This window comes from Chiloscyllium plagiosum, unplaced genomic scaffold (genome assembly GCF_037043375.1).
Source record: "Chiloscyllium plagiosum isolate Xiang-an unplaced genomic scaffold, Cpla_swu_hap1 HiC_scaffold_25, whole genome shotgun sequence".
In the NCBI taxonomy this organism is placed as follows: Eukaryota; Metazoa; Chordata; class Chondrichthyes; order Orectolobiformes; family Hemiscylliidae; genus Chiloscyllium; species Chiloscyllium plagiosum.
Genome location: NW_028270163.1, coordinates 10,712,072 through 10,732,989, shown reverse-complemented (window position 1 = coordinate 10,732,989; position 20,918 = coordinate 10,712,072). Strand labels below are relative to the sequence as shown.

General features: G+C 43.7%; 1 protein-coding gene across 3 annotated transcripts in view; it reads right to left on the bottom strand.

Moving 5' to 3' along the window:
- Positions 1 to 7,956, bottom strand: part of LOC122562015 (uncharacterized) — a 71,672-nt gene extending 63,716 nt beyond the window's left edge. For all 3 annotated transcript variants that reach the window (XM_043714410.2, XM_043714414.2, XM_088000450.1), the window contains exons 1-2: positions 7,801 to 7,956; positions 855 to 978 (exon numbers count right to left, since the gene is read on the bottom strand). In XM_043714410.2, the coding sequence (XP_043570345.2) occupies positions 855 to 978; positions 7,801 to 7,838 (162 nt within the window). In that variant the 5' untranslated portion in view covers positions 7,839 to 7,956. The remainder of the gene's footprint in view (positions 1 to 854; positions 979 to 7,800) is intronic.
- Positions 7,957 to 20,918: the final 12,962 nt, after the last annotated feature.

The following is a 20,918-nucleotide window of genomic DNA, read 5'->3' as shown; positions in this document are numbered from 1 at the left end:
TCATGAACTAGCCTTCCCCTGCCCACTAGGTCTCACTTCGGTGGTAACATCAATGTCAAAATATCTGAGCTCCTGGTCAATGACAGTAGTGTGCAGTTCTGATCTGTCACAACTGAAACCCAACTGCCCAAAATCTACTGAGGACTTCTCAACTAATAGCAGATGCCTACTTTAACCAGGTTAGCAATGCTCTAATGACAAGAACTTTATAAAAGAAGCAAACTGAAAACAACAATTATACTTGTCAGCATTTGGATATTTTGCCTCATGGGAAACTGAAAACCTGAAGGTGTGGTTATTTTCCGAAGTCATTACAGGTAAAATGAAATCTAGAAATCATGTAATTATTTTAAATATAACGATCCGATAAATACTACACAGGCAAACACCAAACAATGTTTAGAACTTGAATTCTTTTTTATTCTTTAAGCTTCAAATCTTGAAAGCTAATTCTACAACAAAGAATCAGATTGTTAAAATTCACTGCTCTATTCAATGTTATACTTTCCAGATCAGACTAACAGCCTCAATCATTAGTTTACCAGTGAAGTTATTGCTGGTGGGCTTCAACTGGCTAAGCTTCTGCCACTGAGGCTAATGAAATCCAACAATAAAACTTTACTAAGCAGAAAATAGCTAGATTTGGAACATGCTGACATGACCATTCACCTGTACATTACACAATTATAATCTTAAATCTATCAGTTTTTTTGTTCTTCTCTTCAATTGAAATGATTCCATTCAAAACATTGCTCAAGTTATAGGCTATCCTTTCTCTTTTATAACGTAATTGTCTAGATAAGAACTTTGAAAACACATGCGACAAATTCAAATATTATTTTAATCACACTAACCAGGTCATCTGAAGAATCCTTGTTATTTGCTGCGACATCTTTAACAACAGCATAAGGCTTTGCTTTGGAACAGATTGATTTTGCGACCTGAGTACTATGTTGTTTTTTCAAAGTGGTCTGACACCTGGGGAATGTATAGATAATTTTATTTAAAACAAAATCTAAACAAGAATCTATGCTATAATGTAATCAGCAATCCAAATATATTTTATTTCTCTATCTCAGTCTCCTAATCATCCAAATACCCTTTTGAGGACAGTGAGGAGAAAGTGAGGACTGCAGATGCTGGCGATCAGAGCTGAAAATGTGTTGCTGGAAAAGCGCAGCAGGTCAGGCAGCATCAAAGGAACAGGAGAATCGATGTTTCGGGCATGAGCCCTTCTTCAGGAATGAGAAAAGTGTGTCCAGCAGGCTAAGATAAAAGGGAGGGAGGAGGGACTTGGGGGAGGGGCGTTGGAAATGCGATAGGTGGAAGGAGGTTAAGGTGAGGGTGATAGGCCGGAGTGGCGGTGGGGGCGGAGAGGTCAGGAAGAAGATTGCAGGTTAGGAAGGTGGTCCTGAGTTCGAGGGTTGGGACTGAGATAAGGTGGGGGGAGGGGAAATGAGGAAACTGGAGAAATCTGAGTTCATCCCTTGTGGTTGGAGGGTTCCTAGGCGGAAGATGAGGCGCTTTTCCTCCAGCCGTCGCGCCTCATCTTCCGCCTAGGAACCCTCCAACCACAAGGGATGAACTCCGATTTCTCCAGTTTCCTCATTTCCCCTCCCCCCATCTTGTCTCAGTCCCAACTCTCGAACTCAGCACCACCTTCCTAACCTGCACTCTTCTTCCTGACCCCTTCTCCGGCCTATCACCCTCACCTTAACCTCCTTCCACCTATCGCATTTCCAACACCCCTCCCCCAAATCCCTCCTCCCTACCTTTTATCTTAGCCTGCTGGACACACTTTCCTCATTCCTGAAGAAGTGCTCATGCCCGAAACGTCGATTCTCCTGCTACTTGGATGCTGCTTGACTTGCTGCGCTTTTGAGGACAGTGACCTTGTAACCATAAACTTTTTATGTAGCCAATGCCAATCACATATAGTCGGTTCTGCTATAACATATGTTTCTTTAATGCAAATTGGCTTTAACACGATTGAAGAATTTAGATGATTATTTGTAGAATATGAACTTTCCTTACCTGTATTGGCTATAATGCAATTCCAGCCCCAGTAGTTTAAATGGCGTGGCTATTGCACAAATTTATTATAATGCTAGATCACACGAGAACAGGAGTATCGTGTTATATCAGAACTGACTGATATTAGACAAACACAGTTAAATCCTGTAGAGATCAATTATAGTGAGTTTTGAGAAGATTTGTAGCACATGTTGAGGTTGGGATGTAGGTTTGCTCACTGAACGTTCCAGCTCAGCGAGCAAACCTACATCCAGAGAGGAAAAAGTGAGGGCTGCAGCTGCTGGAGACCAGAGTTGAGAGTGTGTTGCACAGCAGGTCGGTTAGCATCCGAGAAGCAGGAGAATCGACGTTTCAGGCATAAGCCTTTCATCAGGAATGAGGCTTGTGGGTTGGGGCTGAGAGATAAATGGGGGTGGTGGGGTGGGGTTGGGGAGAAGGTAGCTGAGAAAGCAATAGGTGGATGAAGGTGAGGGAGAAGGCGATGGGTCAGAGGGGGGAGTGATGGACAGGTTAGGAGGGCGGTGCTGAGTTGGAGGCTTGGGACTGGGATAATGTGGGGGCAGGGGAAATGAGGAAACTGTTAAAATCCACATTTATCCAGTGTGGTTGCAGGGTCCCAAGGCAGAATATGAGGCGTTCTTCCTCCAAGCGTAGGGTGGTTACGGTTGGTGGTGGAGGCGACCCAGGACCTGCATGTCCTTGACAGAGTGGGAGGGGGAGTTGAAGTGTTCAGCCACAGGACAGTGGGGTTGGTGGGTGCGAGTGTCCCAGAGATGTTCTCTGAAATGATCCGCAAGATCCAATGTAGAGGAGACCACACCAGGTGCAACGGATGCAGTGGATGACATTGGTAGTGGTACAGGTAAATTTCTGACGAATGTGGAAGGATCCCTTGGGGAATTTGGACAGGGAAAGGTGCCAGGAGTGGGGTGTGGGCTGGTGGGGGGGTATGATCACAACTTCCCTTCCACGTGGTTGACAATTCTCTCCAGTGCATCTCCCCTACTTCACACATCACTGCCCTTGAACCCCATCCCTCCCAAAGCAACAAGGACAGGACCCCCTGGTCCTCATCTTCCACCCTACCAACCTCCGCATACAACGCATCATCCTCCGCCACTTCCACGACCTCCAAATGGACCCCACCATCAAAGATATATTTCCCTTCCTACCCCTATCAGGGTTCCAAAAAGACCATTTCCTCCACGAGTCCCTCATCAGATCCACACCCCCCACCCCCCACTCCTGGTACCTTTCCCTGCAAGTGCAAAACCTGCGCCCACACCACTCCCCTCACCTCCATCCAAGGCCCCAAGGGATCCTTCCACATCCGACAGAAACTTACCTGTACCTCTACCAATGTCATCTACTGCATCTATTGTACCCAGTGTGGTTGCCTCTACATCAGGGAGACAGGACGTCTTCTTGCGGATCATTTCAGAGAACATCTCTGAGATACCCGCACCCACCAACCCCACTGCCTGAACACTTCAACTCCCCCTCCCACTCCAGCGAGGATATGCAGGTCCTCGGCCTCCTCCACCACCAAACTGTTACCACCCGATGCCTGGAGGAAGAACACTTCATACCCCACCTTGAGACCCTGCAACCACATGGGATAAATGTGGATTTCAACAGCTTCCTCATTTTCCCTCCCCCCCCACATTATCCTAGTCCCAAGCCTCCAACTCGGCACCATCCTTCGGAACTGTCCATCAGCACCGACCCCTCCCCACCCCATCCCAAGAACCTATCACCTTCTCCCTCACTTTCATCCGCGTACCACTTTCTCAGCTACTTCCCTCCAACCTCAAACTCCTTCCATTTATCTCTCAGCCTCAGCCCACAAGCCTCATTACTGATGAAGGGCCTACTGCCGAAACATCAATTCCCCTGCTCCTCGGATGCTGCCTGACCTGCTGTGCTTTTCCAGCAACACACTCTCAGCTCTACATCAGAGAGATCAATAATTTTAAAAGGACATTAGAACTCACAATGACTGACTCAAAAGGTTACGAACTTGGGACTGGGATAATGTATCAATTATAGAAACGTGGCTCAGGGATGGACAAGATGAGAAACTTAATGTTTTACGATAGAAATGCTATAGGTAGGATAGAATGGGAGGGATGAGAGGAGAGGGTGTGGCATTTTTGATAAGGGATAGCATTGCTGCTGTACTTAGGGAGGGTATTCCTGGGAATATATCCAAGGAAGTTATTTGGATGGGACTGAGAAACAAGAAAGGGATGATCACCTTATTGGGATCATATTATAGACCCCCTAATAGTCAGCAGAAAATTGCAAAGCAAATTTGGAAGGAGATTTCAGTTATCTGTAAGAATAATAAAGTGGTTATGGTGGGGGATTTGAACTTTCCAAACATAGATTGGGACTGACATATTATTAAGGGTTTCGATGAAGAGGAATTTGTTAAGTGTGTACAAGAAAACTTTCTGATTCAGCATGTGGATGTACCTAATAGAGCAGATGTAAAACTTGACCTACTCTTGGGAAATAAGGCAGAGCAGGTGACTGAGGTGTCAGTGGGGGAGCACTTTGGGACCAGCGATCGTAATTCTACTCATTTTAAAATAGTGATGGAAAAGGATAGACCAGATCTAAAAGTTGAAGTTCTAAACTGGAGGAAGGCTAATTTTGACGGTACGAGGCAAGAACTTTCAAAAGCTGATTGGGGGCAGAAGTTCGCTGGTAAAGGGACAGCTGGAAAATGGGAAGCCCTCAAAAAACGAGATAATGAGAGTCCAGAGACAGTATATTCCTGTTAGGATGGTAGGTGTAAGGAATGCTGGATGACTGGAGAAACTGAGGTTTCAGTTAAGAAAAAGAAAGAAGCATATGACAGGTATAGACAGGAGAGATCGAATGAATCCTTAGAAGAGTATAAAGGCAGTCGGAGTATACTTAAGAGAAATCAGGAGGGCAAAAAGGGGACATGAGATAGCTTTGGCAAATAGGGTTAAGGAGAATCCAAAGGGATTTTATAAATACATTAAGGACAAAAGGGTAACAAGGGAGAGAATAGGACCCCTCAAAGATCAGCAAGGCAACCCCTATGTGTGGAGCAGCAGAACAGAGGCGAGAAACTAAAATGAGTATTTTGCATCAGTGTTTACTGTGGAGAAGGATAAGGAAGAAATAGGATGTATAGGGAAATAAATGGTGACATCTTAAAAAATGTCCATGTTACAGAGGAGGAAGTGCGGATGTCTTGAAACACATAAAAGTGGACAAATCACAAGGACCTGATCAGGTGTACCCTAGAACTCTGTGGGGAGCTGGGGTTGTGATGGCTGAACCCCTTGCTGAGATATTTCTATCACCGATAGTCACAGGTGAGGTGCCGGAAGACTGGAGGTTGGCTAACGTGGTACCACTATTTAAGAAAGGTAGTAAGCCTGACATTGGTGGTGGGCAAGTTGTTGGAGAGAATCCTGAGGGACAGGATTTACATGTATTTCGAAAGGCAAGGACTGATTAGGAATAGTCAGCATGACTTTGAGCATGGGAAATCATGTCTCACAAACTTGATTGAGTTTTTTGAAGAAGTAACAAAGAGGATTGATGAGGGCCGAGCAGTAGACATGATCTATATGGACTTCAGTAAGGTGTTCGACAAGGTTCCTCATGGTAGTCTGATTAGCAAGGTTAGGTCTCATGGAATACAGGGAGAACTAGCCATTTCAATACAGAACTGGCTTGAAGTTAGAAGTCAGAGGGTGGTGGTGGAGGGTTGCTTTTCAGACTGGAGGCCAGTGACCAGTGGTGTGCCACATGGATCAATGCTGGGGTCCACTACTTTTCGTCATTTATATAAATGATTTGGGTGTGAACATAGGAGATATAGTTAGTAAGTTTGCACATGACACCAAAATTGGAGGTGTAGTGGACAGCAAAGAAGGTTACCTCAGAGTACAATGGGTTCTTGATCAAATGGGCCAATGGGCCGAGGATTGGCAGATGGAGTTTAATTTTGATAAATGTGAGGTGCTGCATTTTGGACAAGCAAATCAGAACAGGACTTGTACACTTAATGGTAAGGTCCTGGGGAGTGTTGCTGAACAAAGAGACCTTTGAGTGCAGGTTCATAGCTCCTTGAAAGTAGTGTTGCTGGTAGATAGGATAGTGAAGAAGGCGTTTGGTATGGTTACCTTTGTTGGTCAGAGCATTGAGTTTAGGAGTTGGGAGGACATGTTGTGGCTATACAGGACATTGGTTAGGCCACTTTTGGAATATCGCGTGCAATTCTGGTCTCCTTCCTATCGGAAAGATGTTGTGAAAATTGAAAAGGTTCAGAAAAGATTTACAAGGATTTTGCCAGGGTTAGGATTTGAACTATAGGGAGAGGCTGGAGTTGTATTCCCTGGAGCGTCGCAGGCAGAAAGGTGTATAAAATCATGAGAGTTATGGTTATGATAAATAGACAAAGTCTTTTCCCTGTGGTGGGGGAGTCCAGAATTAGAGGGCATAGGTTTAGAGTAAGAGAAGAAAGATATAAAAGGGACCTAAGGGGCAACTGTTTCACACAAAGGGTGGTGCATGTATGGAATGAGCTGCCAGAGGAAGTGGCAAAGACTAGTGCAATTACAGCATTTAAATGGCATCTGGATTGGTATTGCCAGCTACCTATAATAATAGAGGGAGCTGGCAGTGTGAATAGAGGATTGGCTAACTAATAAAGAGTTGGGAATAAAAAAGAAGGGGCACATGTAGAATGTAACTAGTGGGCTGGTGCAGGGATGGGGCCATAATTATTTATAATATATATCAATGACTTGAATGACATAATTGAAGTTGCAGATAACACAAAAGTAGGTGTAAAGCAAACAGTGAGAATGTCACAATCAGTCTACAGAGGCATAGATATAGATCAGTTAAATGAGTCACATATTTCTGACAGATATGAGCAGGTCTCTCAGTGAGTGATGAATCAGTGGAATTATTCACTGCGGAGGTCTGTAGAGGCTGGGTCATTAAGATTGAGATAGACAGATTTCTAATCATTATGGAAATCAAGAATTATGAGCATAAGGCAGGAAAGCAGAGTTGAAGGATTATCAGATCAGCCACAAGACAATGTATTGGCAATAGTCTGTATCTTTAACCATAATGCAAAGCCATGAACACAATAGAAAGTTGTGGCTATAATAGGTGCCAACGTGTTGCATTGACCATAAAAAATGCTATTGACCATAATACAGGACACGAGCTATAATACAGAGCACTTAACACTTGCCATACTACAAGGTACTGGGCATCATAAAGAGCACTAGCCAAAATAAATGGCATTGGCGAATGACCATAATAGAACAGGCACTAGCCACATCACAGGACACTAGACATAATAAAAGGATACTGGCTACAGCACAGGGACTGGCTATAAATGCAACCCAATGACCATAACACAGGACACTGGTCCTAATACACAAGCAACAGCAAGCATAGTAATAACACACGGTGTTGTTGACACTTATCACAATACACAACACACAATCGTGGGCACAATATGGGCATAATTTACAGGGCACTAGCCACAATACAAGACACTTGCCAATGCCCGTAATATTCGCCATAATACACACCAATGGCCATATGACATGCCACTGCCTGTAACACAAGGCACTGGGCTCTGCCCAGAGTACCGGACACAGGCCAATGTCTGTTTATAAAGGCCGCCCATCTCTCTCTCAGCAGGATACCGGATACCGGATACCGGATCCAAATCCCGAGCTCCTGTCCTCTTACCCCAGGGCCGACTCTTCCCCGACCTGACTCTTCGCCATGGCAACCTAAGGCCGCTCTCACATCCGCCACTTCCCCCGGACGGAAACCCATGCCCTGCCGATTGTAGATGGAACCTGGGCCCTGCCGTTGCCTAGTAACAGCGCCGCGTCCTCTTCAACCGCCACCAGGGAAGAGTCACGCGCGCACGGAACAGCTGCACAGTCTGCACGACCGGTTACTCAACGCTAGCATCCCAGGATAAAGTTATTCATAACTTAAAGCATTCACTGTACACACTGCATGCCAGTTGAGCAAAAGCAAAGTAGTGCAAATTTGCAAAAAACACCGAGAATGCTGGATAAGGTGACACTACACATTCACGCGTTAAACTCTCTCCAAAGATGCTGTCAGACCTGCCTTTTTCCCCCCCAGTATTCTATGTATTGCAATATATTTGAGCAATGGGTTATAAGTAAAAACAATATTTTTAACAGTACCAGTGGCTCTTTTGTGAAAGCCAAATCTGAAATGTGGAATAAAATAAAACAGTTCCGATGAAGGGTCACTGGACCTGAAATGTAAACCGTGTTTTCTCTGCACAGATACTACCAGAACTGCTGAGTTTCTCCAGCAATTTCTGTTTTTGTTTCTGAGATACTGGAAGCGCCCAGGAGTTCAGGCTGTCTCTGTGGATAGAGAAACAGCTGACATCTCAAAATTGATGAAAGGATATTGACCTGAAATGATGGGTTGGATTTTTAAACCCTCACTTAGATTGTTAGGCATAGACTTTCTTCACCATTATCTACTCCCTCCATCTGTACCTTCCCCTGATCCTCATGACCCTTTTAATTGAGGTTTGTTCCTGTGTTTCTGTAAAAGTGGGAAACAGATGTTTATACCTACTGTTTGTACAGGCGTATCTAGCTTAACTTCCTCCCCTCACAGCATCTTATCTATTCGCCTGTAATATCTACCATTGTTTTGCAGTCACGTTTCATTCTGGCATACAATTTTAGCTAATACAAAAACAATTATGTATTTCCTCCACATAGTTTCCATTCTTGTTGACTCAGCTCTTGACTAAAACAATTACACACTGGTGTGAGTTAATTTACTTTGTATAAGTAAATGGAATTGCAGCTGTAACACTATTTTTGCCACATCCCACAATTTCCTCTTTTTCTTTAATTACCATTTGTTATCTTCTGCAATTTTTCTTTTAAGCATCGCCCCCGAAATTCGCAAGCATCATTCCGGAAATTTCATCCATCTTGGTCTCACTCATCCCCTCATTATTTAGTCGATAAAGTTCCTCTGCCTGATTTCCTTTTAGGGGCATCTGTTTCATCAAGGCTGTTTCAATCAGTCTTTGGGTGAGCCCTCATATACAGGGTATGATACAACAGCCAATGGCCACCAATACCCCGACTACTACTATCAGGGAAGTAAGGATAGAAACCACCACCCCCTTCCATTTTCCAAACCATGATTCAAGCCATCCCGTGAGAGATGTGTCTACTCCTGAATTCTCAGCCAGTTCCTCTGCTAAGGTAGTCAATCCCCTTAAGGCCCGAGTAATTGAACCATCAGGTGCAGTGTTATTAGGAATAAAGGTACAACAGCTTCCTCCTAACATCACACACACACACCCTTTTTCTGCTAAAATCATATCAAGGGCCATTCTGTTTTCCCATGCCATCCTACTTGTCGCATCAAGCTGTTCTGATATTCCTTTAACCGCATCTCTTGTATAATTTATAAATCGCTGTTGATTATAGAAAATGTAATTTATCCAATCTACATTTCTATTAATTGTTACCCACCAAAAGAGAGCTGATTCAAAGCCTGCTGCAATCTGGTTACGAGCTTTGAATTCATCAGATACTCCCCTAGGGACTCCTACCGAATCGAGATAAATCCTGTCATCGAAAGAAGTGTCTAACAGTAATCTCTTACCCCTTCCCTTTTTCCCTACTATCTTTTCCTTCTCAAATGCCAGGGTAAATGGAATTGCCAATTGTACAATTGCACATATCCCTCTCCAATCCGGAGGTAGGGTGGGTCTCAATATTTTGCCTCCACAGTACCACCACAGATCCGCTCGGGGAACCTTTAGTGCTGAATAGTTCCCTCCCTTCTCCGTTTCGGTAACATTTTTAATCTCTGTACATAATTTCAGCTCCCCCAAATCTCTCGACCGACTTGTACCTCGTCTACGCACACACGACGTGTGATTTCCAACTGCGGCGGAAAATGTGGGGGGGACGTTTGCATCTTTCTTCTCCAAGAGAGGGAACATCAGAGATAGGGAGGTACAATTCCTATCATTCCATGCAGTCTCATCCTGATACATTTCATGCCCTTCCTATCTCGCTTCCACCCGAGCGGAAAGGGAACCACCTGGGCCACTGGCCTACCGGAGGCACATGCATAGCAATTGCTCTTGTTCAGACTTTTTACAGTATACTTTACCCATTCAACCCAGGCATTTGCATCCCCATACCCAGTTTCTATTTCGATAGTCTGTTTCATGTCCTTTACCTCTATAATTTTTACTACTTTAGGATCATCGGGAGGGGTGAAAGGTTCTATCTACCCAGTAGTTCTACCCGTTTTCCCTGTCCTACACTAATTCGAAAACAACAGCCCAAGAAATCCTTCCCATTTGCTTTCATTTCTATCCCAAATGTTTCATTTAATTGTATCTCATTGGTGCCTCCCCCAGAAGTGCCTCGTGCCATGTGGTTTTCTTTATTGTTAGGTATATTGGGTTACACTTTTTATCGGGACAATCGCGAGCTGGTCGGAAGGGGGCCCGGTGTACTGTGACGAGACCATTATACCAAGTACCATCTCCGAGGCCATCCCCATAGGACTCGCAAGAGAGCTATAGGTAAACATTTGGTCCAAGGGAGTCTGGTTTCTATTATCAATTTAGAGAGCTGTCGTTTGAGTGTTTGGTTCATTCTCTTAACCCATCCCGATGATGGCGGGTGCCATGGAGTATTGAACTCCCAGGAAATTCCCAACCCTTTCATTACTCCCTGTAATACTTTAGAGTTAAAATGAGTTCCTTGGTCGGAATCTATACGGTTCATAGCCCATATCGGGGAATTATGTGCTCTAATATTGTTTTAGACACCCCACTCGCAGTGGCAGTAGTTAATGGGTATGCCTCAACCCAACCAGATAGATGATCTACTATGACCAACATATATTTTAGTTTTCCTACTCTGGGTAGTTCAGTATAATCTACTTGTATACTCTGGAAGGGTCTCAATCCCGGGTCTCTTCCTCCCGGGGTCTGTTTTCTCAAGACTTTCTTATTTACCTTTCTGCATATGATACATCCCTCACATATTTGTTTAGCAATTGTATATATTCCTTTACATCCATATTCCCTAAGAACTAAATCACACATTGCTTGTACTCCCCAATGACTGCCTTGGTGTAGGACGGCCATAATCTCTCGCATCATCATTTTGTTTAACATTTCCCTTCCATCAGGTAACCTCCAATGCCCATCTGCTGTTTTTACAGCCCCTAAATCTCTCAATTCTTTTTCTTCGCTTTCAGTAAATATAGGAGCATCCCTAGGACCTGGGACAGTAGGTATTAGGGAATGAATCACCACTTCTTGTGGGTTCAGGGCGGCTTCACTAGCCACTTCATCGGCTAATCTATTTCCCCTAACTTCTGGTTCATTTCCTTTCTGATGACCATTTACATGCACTACTGCTATTTCTCGGGGGAGTAATAGGGATTCCAAGACCCGTTTAATCAATTCTTCATGTACTAATTCCTTCCCCCGGCTCTTTCCTGCCATATCTTTCCGAAAGTGTGCACAACACCAAATGCATATTCAGAGTCAGTGTATATTGTTCCCTCTTTATTTTCTAATGCCCTAAGGGCTCTTTCCAATACATAGAGTTTGCAGGTCTGAGCTGACCACCCATTTGGCAACCTTCCTGCCTCCACCACACTACCGTTTGTCACGTCTACGACTGCATACCCATTATGTCTTTTCCCTTCAGTCACCCGGGATGGTCCGTCTATAAAAAGTCTAGCCCCTGCATGAAGTGGAACATCTCTCAGGTCCATGCAGACCTTAGTTTGGTATTCTATAATGTCAAGGCAGTTGTGCCCTGGATTCTGAGGAGATTCTCCTTCCCCTTTCCAAAGAAAGGCAGCTGGATTTAAACAATTGTCTGTGACCAACACTAGATCATCCTTTTCTATTAATATTGCCTCATATTTCAGAATCCACGAGTCTGTCAACCATCGCCCAGCTTTTTGGTTTAGGATCGTTCTCACTTGGTGTGGGGTGCTTACGATTAGGGGTCCCCCAAATGTAAGCTTTCTGCTTTCCTCCACCAACAGTGCAGTGGCAGCCACGGCCTGCGCACACTCAGGCCACCCCCGGGATACTGGATCCAATAGCTTTGAAAGATATGCTACTGGCTGTCTCATTCCTCCCCCCACCTCTGGGTTAATACTCCCAAAGCCGCTCCCTTATCTACGGTAGCAAAGAGCTGGAAAGGTTTATCTAGAGAAGGTAAGGCTCACACGGGGGCATGGATCAGATCGCTTTTGAGTTCCTCAACTAGTTCTTTTTCCTCATCATCCCAACTTAGACACTTCGGTTCCCCCTCTAATAGTTTGAGATATAATTTCTTAGTCTTCTGAGCATAGGAATCAATCCACAATCTGCAATATCCCGTTAGACCCAAAAATTTGCGTAACTCCCGTTTAATGCTGGGCAGTGGCATCCCCACTATTCCCTCTATCCGTTCCGGGCTTATCTTTCGCTTTCCCTCACTAACTAAATGTCCCAAGTATTTCACTTCTTGCTCCACATATTGTAGTTTGTTTTTAGATACTCGCAGTCCTTGCTGGCCCAGGAAATTCAATCATTTGTTAGTGGCTTCTACTACTCTTTCTCTTCTTTTTCCTGTTACTAAGAGGTCGTCTACATACTGCAACAGGGTAGTCCCCTTGGGGCTGCTAAATTTCTCCAATATTTGTTCTAACATCTGTCCAAATAAATTCGGGGATTCCGTAAACCCCTGGGGGAGCACAGTCCACCGGTATTGCTGTTTCCGTTCTGTCTTGGGGTCTTCCCATTCAAAGGCGAACAAATTCCTACTTTCCTCCGCCAAGGGGCAAGCCCAAAAGGCATCCTTTAAATCTATCACACTAAACCATTTGTGGTCATGAGGTATCTTACTTAATAACGTGTAGGGGTTTGGCACCATTGAGTGCCTGATCTGTACTATTCGATTTAATGTTCTCAAATCCTGCACCAATCGATAAGTTCCATCAGATTTCCGCAATGGTAGAATTGGGGTATTATAAGGAGACATACATGGCTCCAACAGTCCATCTCTAATCAGTCCTTTAATTACTGGCTGCAGTCCTCGTTTACCTTCTATGGAAATGGGATATTGTCGCTCACAGACAACGTCCCCTTTCCTTTTTAAATTTATTAGAAGGGGAGGGATCTGTAGTTTTCCACGATTCCCTTCTCTAGCCCATACAATAGGGTCTATCTCTCTCTCCACATCCTCTATCAACATTGCCATTTGTACAACTAATTCTTTTTCCTGAATTCCAATCTCCAGTCCTAAGTAAGTTACTTCCTCTCTCAGGGATATACAGCAGTTCCCCTGTGTCTCTATCCTTAGAACCTTCTATCATCATAGGTTCAAATACTGGAACAGTAAATCCTTCCTCTTTTACCCCCAAAACAGTAATTGACCGTGTTGACATTGCTACTTTCTTTGGTTTAAAATTCAGCGATGACCGTGCTGCCCCCGTATCTACTAGGAAGACTATCTCTTCCCTAAAGGGTCCCACCTTCAAGTTTATCAAGGGTTCCTGGTGGGCCCCCAAGGACAGGAACCCCTGACACCCCTATTTTTCATCAAAATTCATAAGCAGAATTGCCCTTTCTTCCCTTTGTAGATCAGGACACACCCGCTTAAAATGCCCTATCTTTCCGCAATAATAGCATCCTGCCTGTGGAGACCTCCATCTCTGCCCCTGTCGCTCGAACCCTCTATCAAATGCTCCCCCTTGTCCTCTTCCTCTCCCTCTTCCTCTCTGCCCTACATGCTGCCACCCGCCGCTCCGGTTGCTCACTATTGGTTCCATTCTTTTCTTAACTACATCCTCAACCATAGCTACCATCATTTTCACCTTCTGTTTTTGTCTCTCATCCTCTCTCTTTCTGTGCCTCTCTTAACAATTCATCTAATGGTTTTTCACTCCACCTTTCTATCTTCTGTATCTTTCTCTGTATGTCTGGCCATGCCTTTGTCACAAAATGTACTTTCAAAAGACCCTGTGCCACTGGGTCCTCAGGGTTCATTCCAGAGTATTTCCGCATCGAGTCCCTTAATCTTTGCAAGAAAGCTGAGGGAGTCTCACCTTTCTCCTGTCGAACTTCAAAGGCTTTAGTCAAATTCTGTGACTTCGGAACTGCCTCTCTTATTCCTTTTAGAATCAGGTCTTTCAATTCCCTCATTTCTTCTCTATGCTCCAGGTTTTGGTTTTCCCACTGGGGGTCTCTGAGGGGAAACTTCACCTCTCCCTGTCTAGCACCCCCATCTCCAATCGGGTGTTCCCTGTCCCATATTTTAATGGCTGCTCCTCGTATAAGTCCCCTTTCTTCCCCAGTAAATAGTATATTCAAAATAGACATTAACTCAGCCCAGGTATACAGACTGGGCCCCAAAAATTGATCAATTTGTCCAGACAACCCCACTGTTCCGACTGTTCACTCTGTTTTCCTTTTCCTGCGTGGCTACCTAATCTGCTGAGTGCTCCCAACATCTTCAGTTTGTCTCTGAATTACAGGCATCAGCAAAGTCATAGATTTCATTTCCGAGCCCGTGCTGTGTTTGTTGATCTCATTCAGGGTAGAGGGAAGTTTGCTGCAGTCACTCTTGAGACTAAGGAGATGGAAAAGGTGACTTGATTGAGGTATAAAATATCCTGAACAGTCCTGAAAAAGTAGATATGGTAAGGATGTTTCCTCTAGAGAGTGAATCCAGAACTGGGGAGCACTGTATTAAAATCAAAGGGTTGCCCTTTTAGGACAGAGATGAGGAGAAATTTGTCTTCTCACTGGATTGTACAACTTTGGAACTCTCTGGCTCAGAGATGGTGGAAGTGGTGTCATTGTATATTTTCAAGGCATAAGTAGATAGGTGCTTGTTAGACAGAGGAAATCAAAGGTTATCAGGGATAGATAGAAAAGTGGAATGTGGAATTTGGAATGCAAACAGATCAGTCATGACCTTATTGAATGGCTCAGCAGACCATACTTCTGCTCTTATTTGGCATTTTTGTATGTAAATCATGCAGGACTCCTCCTCCTGATCTCAATTCAAGTGAGGATCTCCTGGTGGGCAAAGTATGTTGAGAACAGAGTTGGACTTAGCTATAGTTATGACACAGGTCTCGTGGCTTGTGAGTGATCAACTTCTGGATCAGGCTTCACACATGAAGAATGTGTGGTCAGGTGAAAAGTACTGGCAGAACATCTATGTCCCGTGAGCTGTATCCCTGCAGTAGTCAACAGTTTCATGAGAGGAGGAGGAGGAAAATTGACAGGAATAAATAAAGTAAGCACACCATCTGTTTGAACAACTCTGAAATCGTTGACTCTTGTTCTTATTACAATACAGTTCGCTGATGGTGACAGCTTTGAAATATTGCATGCAGACTCCACAAGTTCTGCCATCTATGTCTGCAATGATAAGGCGGCAATGTACACTCTGTGAAATTTCCTTTACTTATCCATTTAATGCACATACATTTATCTTCAGGTAATTTCCAGAAATTTCCCTTTAACCTTTAACCTGTGTGATCTTCTTGTAGTCTGATCATGCCTATTGATAATGTCAGTGAGATGCTGAATCAAGCACTTAAGCTGTACTTTGCGCACCAAACTATTTTGTTCCTTGCTTTGTAGTTTTGTTGACACCTTCATTTGGACCTATAGTTTTAGCATTTGTATACATTTTAAAACTATTTTCAAAGCAGTTTTCAACATTTGAACAGGTGTTAACCACTCAGCATGAGGTTACGATTGACTTGTAGCTCAACTTCAGCACTCACTTGCAGTCCCAATTCCAGTGTTTTCACAGACAGCTTGCTTCACCAAACTGATACTATATTTGGTAGATATGCATTGACAACCTTCCTTAATAAATGACATTAAAGCTTGATCTCAATCTTTGAGTTGAGAGTGTAGTGCTGGAAAAACACAGCAGGTCAGGCAACATCTGAGGAGCAGGAGAGTAAAGGTTGCGGGCACAAGCCTTTCATCAGGAATGAGGCTTCTGGGTCAGAGCTGAGAGATAAATGGAAAAGGGTGCAGTTTGAGGAAAGGTAGCTGAGAAAGCGATAGGTGGATGAAGATGAGGGAGAAGGTGGGGGGAGTGATATTCGGGTCCAGACGGCAATGCCGAGTTGGAGGCTTGGGACTGGAATAATATGAGAGAGGGGAAATAAGGAAGCTGTTGAAATCCATATTTATCCCGTGTGGCTGCAGTGTCCCAAGGCAAAATATGAGGCGTTCCTCCTCCAGGCGTCGGGTGGTAACAGTTTGGCGGTGGAGGAGGCTGAGGACCTGTATGTCCTCGCTGGAGTGGGAGGGGGAGTTGAAGTGTTCAGCCACGGGGCAGTGGGGTTGGTGGGTGCGGGTGTCCCAGAGACGTTCTCTGAAATGATCTGCAAGAAGGCATCCTGTCTCTCTGATGTTGAGGAAACCACACAGGTTTTCAGTAAATGACATTGTTAGAGGTAGAGGTAAATTTCTGATCGATGTGGAAGGATCCCTTGGGGCCTTGGACGGAGATGAAGGGAGTGGTGTGGGCGCAGGTTTTGCACTTCCTGCGGTGGCAGGGAAAGGTGCCAGGAGTGGAGTGTGGGTTGGTGGGGTGTGTGGACCTGACGAGGAAGTCACAGAGGAAATGGTCTTTTCAGAACGCTGATAGGGGTGGGGAGGGAAATGTATCTCTGGTGGCAGGGTCCGTTTGGAGGTGGCGGAAGTGGCAGAGGATGATGCGTTGGATGCAGAAGTTGGTGGGGTGGAAGGTGAAGACCAGGGGTGTTCTGTCCTTGTTGTGTTGGGAGGGGTGGGGTTCAAGGGCAGTGGTGCGTGAAGTGGAGGAAATGCGCTGGAGGGCATTGTCAACCACATGGTAAAGGTAGTTGTGATCGTGGCAGAAGGAGGCCATCTGGGACTTTCTAAGATGGAATTGGTCATCCTGGAAAGAGATGCGGTAGAGGCAGAGGAGTTGGGAATAAGGGATGGCATTTCTACAAGAGGTAGGCTGGGAGAAGGTGTAATCTAGGTAGATCTGGGAGTTGGTGGGCTTGCAGTATATGTCTGTGGTTAGTTGGTCGCCAGAGACGGTGATAGAGAGGTCTTTGATCTTAGTCTTTGATCCAACATGTGAGCTTTTTCATAGAAGGAATTCAAATTTTTCACCACCCTTTCAACACAGCTGGACCAAATTACAAAACTCACACTGATCATCAATGTTTTACAATCAGAATGGAGAAAACAAATTTTAATTGAAAATTAGTCATTCTGACAAAGACTTATATTTGAAATGTTAAACTGCCATTATTTCACAGGTGCCAAAAAATCTGCCATGCATTCCCTGTTTCTCACTATACATTTACTAAATTATCATTAAAAAAACTATATTTTTGACTTTGTATTAAAACTGTAAATAAATATAAACAGCAAAAATAAATTCTAGCCCAAAAAAAAAACATTTTAAACAAATTCATGACAACAATTGGCTGCTACCCATGACTCTTTGCAGCAAAATAACCTGGACTGAGAACAGTCAATTTTAGACAGCTTATTGGAGGGACTCAAAGATGAAGGTTATTACTTTTGGACTGCTCATCAGTTAGGTCATTAGGAGTCAGAAGAAAGGGGTCCATCCCAAAAAGATGCTTCAGTAGTGGGGTTCAAAATGGTAGAGTTCAAGAGACTTGCTATAAGCCAGGAGATACAGATAAGTGTTGGGGTTAGGGCTCTGGCAAAGCTGTAGGAACATTATAAGCTCCATGCAGCTAAGATTAGATTAGATTAGATTACTTACAGTGTGGAAACAGGCCCTTCGGCCCAACAAGTCCACACCGACCCGCCGAAGCGTATAGCACCCAGACCCATACTCCTACATTTACCTCTTCACCTAACACTACGGACAATTTAGCATGGTCAATTCACCTAACCTGCACATTTTTGGATTGTGGGAGGAAACCGGAGCACCCGGAGGAAACCCACGCAGACACGGGGAGAATGTGCAAACTCCACACAGAGAGTCGCCTGAGGCGGGAATTGAACCCGGGTCTCTGGCGCTGTGAGGCAGCAGTGCTAACCACTGTGCCACCGTGCCGCCCACTAAGAGAGTGGATGAAGAAAACCCACAAGCAGTATTTGCTTTGTGCGGCTGTAAAACATTATAACTTGAAGAATTGTATGGGCAGGACTAGCTTGGTGAAGCTCGTCACCTGTTACAAAGAAAAGGCAATTATGCCTGTGAGTACATGCTGAAGTGCCGATTCAGGAATCAAGGGGAGTCTCAGGAAAGGAGAGTGAAGTACCAGAATGTGAGCTGTCATTGAGTCAGCCTGTGACAAACAAGCTTTCATGAGAACTCTGAATCTAGGTCTTCAAAAGAGAAAAAAAATGAAATCCATTGTAAAGTTTCATGAGATTTGATGACCCCAAACTTTTACTTATATTTCAGGGTCTGCTGTGAAATCCATAGGAACTGTCTTGATTGAATTTGCTATGCTATTTGCTCTATGAGGTATTCAAGCACATATTGTTCACCATATTTTCCTCAGGCTACTCTTGGAGTTAGATTATAAATTGTGTATATTTTATAGATTGTATCACAATTCTTGTATAATAAACCTGATCACTGTTTGTTCAAAACCTTCCAATCTTGTGGCTTTGTTCTCATCAAATCTTACACTACGTCACTTTTAAAAAGTTACTAGTCACTGAGAGACAAATCTCAGAGACAAAAGCATATGCTATCAAGGCAAACAACAGAGGTTATAACTCGGCTGGAGAGACACAAGTGTTTTAGTTATAAAGACCAGTTGTACTGATAAGGTGAACTTTAGTGTTCCATAAATCTTTTTCCTGGAAAGTTGCCCATCAGGATCTTCGCATAATGGAAAGTTACTGGAGAAAGCAAAATAATGATGAACAGATTTCTAGAAGAATGCAAATCATAGTTTAAACAAAGGCCACATAACTCAATTTGGTATTGTACTTTCATAAGTATTTTTATAGGGCAGTATAGCTTGTCAAGATAATAAGCTAAACCCATCCCTTGAAAAGATTAAACACATCAGAAACTTGTCCATCAGTCAAAGGAAGAAGATCTATTAACTACTGGAAGAAGATCTTAGAGAGACTTCAACTGATCAGCGCTTTAAGAAGTTACAACCACTTACGGTGACTGGACAACCACATTTAAGAGAATATTTGCGCTAGATTATGGTGAAATCTTCAATTTCTGGAAATAAAGGAACATATTTGAGAATTCTGATGCTAGATGTCAGTGAAGAGTTGAATTGAGGGAATGCATAGAACCCCTAGAGTATGGAAACAGGCCATTTGGCCCAACAAGTCCACACCGACCCTCTGAAGAGCATCCACCCAGACCCATCCCACTACACTTTCCCTGTAACCCTATCTTTCCCATGGCTAACGCACCTAACCCACACATCACTGAACACTACGGGCAATTTAGCATGGCCAATCTGCCTAACTTGTACATCTTTGGATTGTGGGAGGAAACCAGAGCACTGAGAAGAAACCCAAGCAGACATGAGGAGAACTTGCAAACTCCACACAGACAGTCGCCCAAGGGTGGAATCGAACTCATGTACCTGGTGCTGAGGCAGCAGTGCTAACCACTGAGTCACCATGCTGCCCTTTGAGAATAAAGTAACAAAGCACCTGTTTTAGATTATTATTGCTATTGCTCAACTTATTAAATTTGTAATTATTCTCTATGAACTATTAAATATTCCTTAATCATTTTAAATTTGTACCTATATTAAATCTGTAACCCAAAGTGCAAATAAACTAGCTCAATTAAGCATAAGAGCCTTTTGTACGAGTCAATTTTCCTCATGGATTCCAGGATTGACAGAATCATTAAGTGGCTTGTTTTATATGTTGACACCATTGCTAATTTTCTTTTATTTTTCTCATTTTTGATTTGGAACTGTGAGTTGCAGTTGAGAATTAAAATTTGAACATCAGTTTGTTTTAAAAAGAGGAGAAAGCAAATGACTGACTTTTGTTGTTGAGTACTGGCCTGGAAAGATAATGCATGTTCATTAACGGGCGGCACAGTGGTTAGTACTGCTGCCTCACAGCGCCAGAGACCCGGGTTCAATTCCCACCTCAGGCGACTGTGTGGAGTTTGCACATTCTCCCCATGTCTGCGTGGGTTTCCTCCCACAGTCCAAAAATGAGCAGGTTAGGTGAATTGGCCATGCTAAATTGCCTGTAGTGTTAGGTGAAGGGGTTAATGTAGGGGAATGGGTCTGGGTGGGTTGCGCTTTGGTGGGTCGGTGTGGACTTGTTAGGCTGAACGGCCTGTTTCCACACTGTAAGTAATTTAATCTAATTACTGTCCTAACAACACTCTAGATGAACCGACTTCAAGCTGTTGTTTGGCAGGGTCAAGTAGCTGAGTTTTGGGAAAAAGGTAGATTTTGCTTTAGAAGCTGTTGAATCAGGAAGTTTTTTTGCTCTCTCTAGTTATTCTCCAACTATCTTCTTTTTGAAAGTTCTGAGAATAGAACCCTAGGCTGTAAAAAAATAAGTTCAGTAAATATAAGCAACTGTTTGCATTAACCAGTATCTTTGGAATTCAAGGAAGATATGTTGTTCTCTGTCTTTGTAATACAACCTAACATCAAAGGATTTAATTAAGGCCTGATATTTATCATTGAAATGGTTATCGAACTGGCAACTTACAATTCTTTTATTTTATTGTTTAATTTACCCCTTAACTCTGTCTGTCTGTGTGAGTGCATTTTTGTGATCAAAAAGATTGGGTTCAGATCATAGA